Source organism: Dermochelys coriacea, chromosome 19 (genome assembly GCF_009764565.3).
Source record: "Dermochelys coriacea isolate rDerCor1 chromosome 19, rDerCor1.pri.v4, whole genome shotgun sequence".
NCBI classification, from domain to species: domain Eukaryota; kingdom Metazoa; phylum Chordata; order Testudines; family Dermochelyidae; genus Dermochelys; species Dermochelys coriacea.
Genome location: NC_050086.2, coordinates 18,090,192 through 18,097,525, shown reverse-complemented (window position 1 = coordinate 18,097,525; position 7,334 = coordinate 18,090,192). Strand labels below are relative to the sequence as shown.

Genomic DNA, 7,334 nt, shown 5'->3' with positions numbered 1-7,334 from the left:
TGCAGCCGAGCAGCTAGGACAAGGTGGGGCATGTGGTGGCGTGTATGGTGTGCTGGGACGTGCAGAGCGTGAGGATGTAGGCAGGACATGTGGACAGAGACAGACTGGCTGGTTCTGGTAGAAAGAGCCCTCTGTAAATCGACGGTGCTTACCAGAGCAGGTCTGGGACTAGATGTCCTCCTGAGGTCCCTTCCAACCCTGATGTTCTATGATTCCATAAGCCTAACCCAAGAACTTTGCCGTTACTTTATGTAATTGATTCCATTTAACCAATTTTAGTTCTCATCTATATTTCTTTCTTTTATGAATAAACCTTTAGATTTTAGATTCTAAAGGATTGGCAACAGTGTGATTTGTGGGTAAGATCTGATTTATATATTGACCTGGGTCTGGGACTTGATCCTTTGGGATTGGGAGAACCTTTCCCGTTTTACTGGGGTATTGGTTTTCATAACCATTCGTTCCCATAACGAGTGGCACTGGTGGTGATACTGGGAAACTGGAGTGTCTAAGGGAATTGCTTGTATGACTTATGGTTAAGTCAGTGGGGTAAAACCAAAGTCCTCTCTGGCTGGCTGGTTTGGTGTGCCTTAGAAGTGGAGAAACCCCAGCTTTGGACTGTAACTGCCCTGCTCTAAGCAATTTGTTCTGAATTGATACTCTGAGAAGTGTCCCACCAAAGGCAGCATCGTTACAGATCCTCACTAGGCTCCCTGTCAATTCCTTGAGACGCCCAGTCCAGTGGGGCTCCCCCAGATGCAGATGGAGGCGAGTGCAGGTAAGGAGAGGGGTAGTAAAGAGACAGTTTTAAAGGTTCCAAGGATTAATCACAATCGTCTGCTGGGAACTTCAGTTTTGTGATCCCGAGCCAGGCGAGCTGCTGCCACGTCTCTGGCGGTTGGAGTTGCTGTTGCAGGAGACAGCTTCGCAGAGCCACCGGACTGGCCAGACAGCTTCTCTGGACTGCATTTGCTGCAGTAGTTTCAAAGGTGTAAATGCTCAGGAGCTGGAGGTACAAATCATGGAGGAGCAGGACTGGGCCAGAGGCTGCCAATGGCTCATTCCAATCTGTACGTGGCTGCAGCCTCCAGCAGAACAAGTTTCCAGTGGCAGAGCGCGCCCTCCCTCGTGGAGAAGCAGCAGTGCAGGGGCAGACCCCTGCTCGCCGTGGGTGAAAAGCTCCCAGGCTGCGTGGGGGGCTGACAGCCATGTAGAATGGGCCTTGCTGCAACAGCAGGGACTTCAAGGCCCCTCTAACCACCGGACAAAGCCAGCCGAGGAACATAGTTATTCTTTTATTTATAAACAACTCAACATAAAGTAAGTGCAGAGGAAAGCTCTGGCCCCACTGCCCTGGGACCTGCCTGCGAGAGGCCTGCCGGCAGTTGGACAGCAGCAAAGGTAAGGTGAAAACCAAGGCGGAGGTTCCTGGGCTGCTGCTGGCCATGGGACGGCGAGGAGGCCGAGCCCCTCGCCTGGTTCATTGTGCTGTGCTAGGCGCTGGGGGCAGCCGCTAGGATTTAGCAGAGACCTTGTTTTACAAATAGCCTTTTATTATGTGTGGGTTTCCTTTCCAATTTCCCCTTAGGGGTAAAGCAGAGCCACACAAGAGCTCCCGTGGCACTCCGAGCCAGGGAGCCCCTGGCTGGGGGAGGACAGACGACAAGAGGGAAAGGCAGGAGAGGAAAGAAGTGCTTGTGATGGAGATTTCCCTACATCCCGTCCCTTTGGGCAATGTTCTCAGCATGTGGGTAGCAGGCCAGGGTTCAACCCCACCATGCCCTCCAAGCTGACTCATGGGCACACCAAGGGGCAGGGCAGCTCTTCCCTCTGCTTGTCACATGCCAGGCAGTGAGACTGTGCAGGGCATTACCCAGCTCTTGTTTTTCATTGCAGAGCTCTAACAGCTGTGATGAAGAGCCTGCTCCCACCGGAGTTCATGAAAAAGTTCCACTGGCTTCCTAGGGAGCAGGCTCCTGCCCCATGGCAGGTGTGGGGCACCTGGCTAGGTTCTTTTCCAACTCATTTCTCTACAGCTGCAGCAACTCAGACGTGGGACAGTGGGTCACTGCTCAAGTGCCATCACAAATAAATACATTAAACAGCTTGAAACAAGCTGTGCTGGCCGGGAGCTGGGACAGGCCCAGGAAGGGCAGAAAGAGGGATGGGCCTTCCCAGAAATTGTGATCCTGCTGTCACACAGCCAGCCCCCGGTCACACACCCCTGGATCCTGCTGATGGGTAGCAGAATGAAATGGAGAGGTAAGGCCATTCTACAGTACCATCTGGACAGACGAACCTTTACATTGCTGGGTATAGAGTTCTGAAGGTTGCGATTTCATAACAGATACAAAACATTTCATAGTTGTTTCCTAAGCAATGACACCTTAAAAAAGGGAGAATTCAGCAGGGCGCCCAGCTCTCCTAGTCCACAGCCCACGCTAACTGGGAAGGCATCAGTCCTTTCTGGGCTCTCAACGGTGTCTGCCTCAGCTGAGCTTCCCTCCTTGTCAGAAATAAATACAAAGAAATTGCCACCTCGGCATCGCAAGCATGAGGAAGTCCACCAGCTCCGGGCCCCCCGGGGCAGGAGGACCCAGCCGAGGAGGAAAGGCTGCTCTGTCCAGACAGTAGGACTAGCAGGCTTGTGTGACCATGCTCTGGGCTGCAGTCCCTAGCACACAGCCCTTCACGGAAGGCTGGGAACAGTCTTTTAAGCTTGCCATAGTGTTACTCAGAGTGGATTTGCAACTCCAGGAGTTGGGTTCTCACAGCCTGTCCTGCCCAGCCTGTCCTGCCAGCATCGTAGGATCTGCAGCAGAGCTGTCCATCTGACACAGAGCAAGGAAACAAAGCTAGGCTGGACCAAACAGCCAGGAGAGACCAGGGAACCGGGGCAGAGGACAGACATGAGAGAGTTGCACTCCGGCAGGGGACCAAAGGGGAAAGGATCTAGCACCACAGAAGCCCAGGGCTCTGAAGAGCTCTGCGAAACACAGTGTGTCTTCGTCCCCTCGGGTGCAGAGGGCCTGGGCTCTGCAGAAGAGCGTCAACTGAGGGGTAAGGAAAGGGTTCTTCTGTTTGCGTCAGGACATCCATGAGCCGAGCTCTGTTTGGTCACCAGGGGAGCCAACAAATTGTCTGTCTCCTTTCATGTGCCCACTGTGCTCCTGACAGTGGAAGGAGGGGGTCAGTGGATCCATGTAGTGATCTGCAGGCATTTCAGGGCCGTGTCTGCCTGCGGTGTATGCATGCGTACCAGTCTGCAGGGGGACGCGACTGGGTGTGGCCAGGAGCCCGGCATTCCCACAGGCTGTCCCGCAAAGAGTCCTCTCAGAACTTGCCTTGCTTTAGTTTGTCGATGTGGTAGGTGAGCTTTAGCGCCGGACCCAGCTTCAGCCCCATGTACTTCATCATCATGTCGCTCCGCAGCAGGAGCAAGGCTTTGCCGTCAATCTCCTGGTATCAGGGAGCAAGAGAAGGTCAGTGTTAGCAAGGCTTGCTCTGCCCTACAAATCCTGGCACCGGCTGGCGCCATCACTAGCCCGAAATCACTGCCTGGCTTAGCCAGGGCACCCCTGGAACTCGCTCTCCCAGGAATACTGTGGGGGATGCTGGCACCGGGGCTCAGCAGGTTTTCCTTCCCTACACTTCACTAGGTTCTTGTAAACCCCATGGGAACACTTGACTAACGCCAGCCTAACAAGCCTCTGTGTCAGCCATTTCCAAGGCATTTCCTCCCTATCCACTGTCCCGCAGCTCCCACCAACCCAGGCCAGCTACTCCAACAATCACAAATCCTTCCCATCTGCCCGCTCTGGGCCAAAAAAGAACGACCCAACATCCCGGCGGGGGAGACAATTCGTACTGTGAGGCTGGCTCAAGTGGCACTGCCTGGCAGGGAGGGGCTGCAGTTCAGAAAGGAGAAAGAGTCCAAAAGAGCAGGACATTCCTTGCAGTGACTCCCTCCGTCTCCCCCACCTCATCCTCGGCTCCATAAAGAAATCGCAGCTGCTAAACCTTCCTCTGTCCACCCCTACCCCCTCACAGCTCTCTCCCACCCGAGCTGGAGTATTTGGAGGGGGTTTATAGATTCATAGATACTAAGGTCAGAAGGGACCATTCTGATCATCTAGTCCGACCTCCTGCACAGCGCAGGCCACAGAATCTCACCCACCCACTCCTACAAAAAACCTCATCCATGTCTGAGCTATTGAAGTCCTCAAATCGTGGTTTAAAGACTTCAAGGAGCAGAGAAGCCTCCCTCAAGTCACCCATGCCCCATGCTACAGAGGAAGGCGAAAAACCTCCAGGGCCTCTCCAATCTGCCCTGGAGGAAAATTCCTTCCCGACCCCAAATATGGCGATCAGCTAAACCCTGAGCATATGGGCAAGATTCACCAGCCAGATACCACAGAAAATTCTTTTCTGGGTAACTCAGATCCCATCCATCTAATATCCCATAGGTCCCAAAGCAAGGGTTGATCAACGACACTCAAAGCATGCCATGGATGGGGCTGTTTAGACAACGGGGATGGTTTGCCGAGCCACAGCCCATTCGTAAGGGGTGACTGAGGGCTGTTGGGACATGCACTAATCGGCTCTAAGCTGTGGTCTGTGGCCCATGGGGGTCGGTTAAAGAGCTGGCTGCTCACCTGATACTGACCCCCCCCGGCCCTTTGATTCCAGTTGTTCTAAAGATACCCAGGCTCCTCCCTGCAAAGAGCAGCCCCACATCTCTGTGAAACCAGCGAGAACCAAGGCTCCTGTAGGCACAACTGCGTAGAAGGAAGTCAGGAAAGAGAACGTGCCTCCTACCACAGCCAGATGGAGCCCCCCTTTCATGTCAGCCATTGCTGTGGGGCGCATGCAGGTGGGTGACTGCCGGGGGAAAGGGAAGTAACATGTTGGATGCTTGGGGCCTCCTCAGGTCTGGGCAGCGCCTGCTAAACCCCAGGACTCTGACTTTTCCCTTCACTCTTGAGGAGGGACTGGCCTGCTGGCAATGTGCAGTGGGGTTAGCTGGTGAAGCTGGAGATGCCCCCCAAATGAACCCTGAAAGTACAAAGGTGAATGGGATTGTGAAACTGATTAAACAACTACTCTGAGGATTCCCACAAGACAGCCGAACAGAGACCTTGGCTTGTGTCAACACCAAATTCCATCCTGCAAGCACTTTGGGCTTGTGCTATTTTGAGGACTAGAATGAATTACTTTATGGTCTTTGTCTGATAATGTTTTCATCTTCAGATTCCCCCTCTGTCCCTCACTCAGAGAGACGTCTGTGCAGAGACGGGATTTAAAATCCTGGTTTTTCTGAGGTGGTTCTGGCCAAGAGACAGGCCAGAGTGCAATGTTGCTGGAGTTCTTTACTTCCCATGGTTATTAACTGCACTAACCTGCACTTTTGTAGCACCTTTCACCCAAGCATTTCAACACACCTCACAAGCATCACTCCCTTTAGCCTCACTGCACCCCATGCACGGGAGCCAAAGGCTCTCCTCCCCATTCAGCAGCGAGCAGAAGGATGGGCTGATCAGGTGACTTGCCTAAGGTCACACAGTGGATCTGTGGCCCAGCCAGGAATTGAACCTTAGCCTCCTGACTCCCAGACCAGTGCCTTAACCCCACAATTGTTGTTCTCCTCAATTTCTCCTTTGTTTTGTGTTGGTTGCCACACACTGGAAAGAAAGCAGGATGCTGAGAAGGGGTGTGGTAATGGGGCTGCCCGCAGTAGAGGAATCTGTTATGTCCTAACAAATGGCGCAGACTGCACAAGCCCCACCTCACCCCCGATCTAGCCCTTCCTGGGTAGCAGGCAAAGCTTTCCCAGTGAGAAGAGGAGCTGACAGGAGTCACCTGGTGTACAAAGGCACTACTTGGAGACGTAAGGCCCAAAGCATTGCTGAGGGGCTGCCTGCACGGGTGAGCTAATACAACTGTAAACTCACCCCAGAGTGGCCGGACACAAACATCAATGCACCCTCCATCAATTCCAGGCTGTAGCCTAAGGGAACAAACATTCAACCCCCCCAACAGCCTGCTGGCGAGAGCAAGTTTCTGGAAAGGCCAAGCAAACTTCACGTCCTGTGATTCCCCCAGCTGGAGGCAGCGTCGGCTAGGTCCACATTGTCAGCCAGTCCCACGCCATGTAAGTCAAACGTGCCTAAAGCTTGAAACCTGAGCTGGACAAAACCCTCCCTGAGCACAGTGGAGGGTGAGAACACCATGTTCAGAGTGACTGAAGAATCACTTCTGAGCATGCTCAGTGGCCATCTGCTAAATTTAGCAATTTATTACTGGCCCCCACCTTGTGACATCATCACACATCGTTCTCTGTGCCTGTCTAGGCCACGAGCTCTGAAGGGACAAGAAGCTGTCAATGGGACAGTTTCCGGGGGGAGAGTTTAGATGCCTCACTGAAACACACACAGAAAAAGCCTCTAACAACAAACCACTCAACCTAAACCAAACCAACAGCTACTGTGATTTGAGGGCTCTGAAACTTTTGGTCCAATCTGCATTATCCTGCAAATAGTCACTTTTTTGTCATGAAAACAACATTTCTCAGAACTGTAGACCCAGTGCCTGTGGTGTTAACCCTTGGTAAAGCACCAGGCACTCTTCTCATATAATTTAAGAAGCATCTTCCCATTTCAGAGCCATCGGTACTGTCTACTGATAAAAAGTGTCTCCCACTGAGCACCAGCAGCTGCCAATGTGCCTCCTCAAATGGATGAGATCACAAAGTTTAAAAAGTCACCAGAAGTCAGGACATGCAACTTTCCACCTGCAGCTGCAACCTGTGCTCAGGGAACGCAAGGCCTGCTGGGCATTCCAGCCCCCTTCCAGGAGAGCACGTAAGCATGTGAGTCATGCCACTGACTTCCTGTGGGATGAGAGACAGGCTTGGAATTAAGCATGTGCTTAAATGCTCTGCTGGAACATGGCCAGGTACTCAGCATCTTTCCGGTTCAGGTGCACGCAGCACTGTCTTGTCTTGTTTTTCTGGCTGCACCTGCATTACCATTTAGGATGTGAAATGACAGCAAAAAGTAGCAAAGTGCCTGCTGGTATTCTTATAGTTGGGGTTTCCACCCTTTTTGTAATTTTAACCATACACCCTTCTCAGTGAATTACTGCAGGGTTTTACATTTAACAGAGATACACAAGACATACAGACCTGGAACCTTTCAATCCAACCTGTCCTGTGGGGGTGGAAGGGTCTTTTGACCAGCAATTCACTGTCATTCAATAGGATTCATCATGCGGGAGACATTTCCCTGCAGGGGAGGTGGATTTCAAGGTTCCAGGAGTGACCATTATTTCAGTAG

At 52.4% G+C, this 7,334-nt stretch overlaps 1 protein-coding gene across 21 annotated transcripts in view; it reads right to left on the bottom strand.

Annotated features, from left to right (window-relative positions):
• Positions 1 to 1,286: 1,286 nt before the first annotated feature.
• Positions 1,287 to 7,334, bottom strand: part of SCMH1 (Scm polycomb group protein homolog 1) — a 113,307-nt gene continuing 107,259 nt past the window's right edge. For all 21 annotated transcript variants that reach the window (XM_043506215.1, XM_038377333.2, XM_038377346.2 and 18 more), the window contains one exon: positions 1,287 to 3,459. In XM_043506215.1, the coding sequence (XP_043362150.1) occupies positions 3,334 to 3,459 (126 nt within the window). In that variant the 3' untranslated portion in view covers positions 1,287 to 3,333. The remainder of the gene's footprint in view (positions 3,460 to 7,334) is intronic.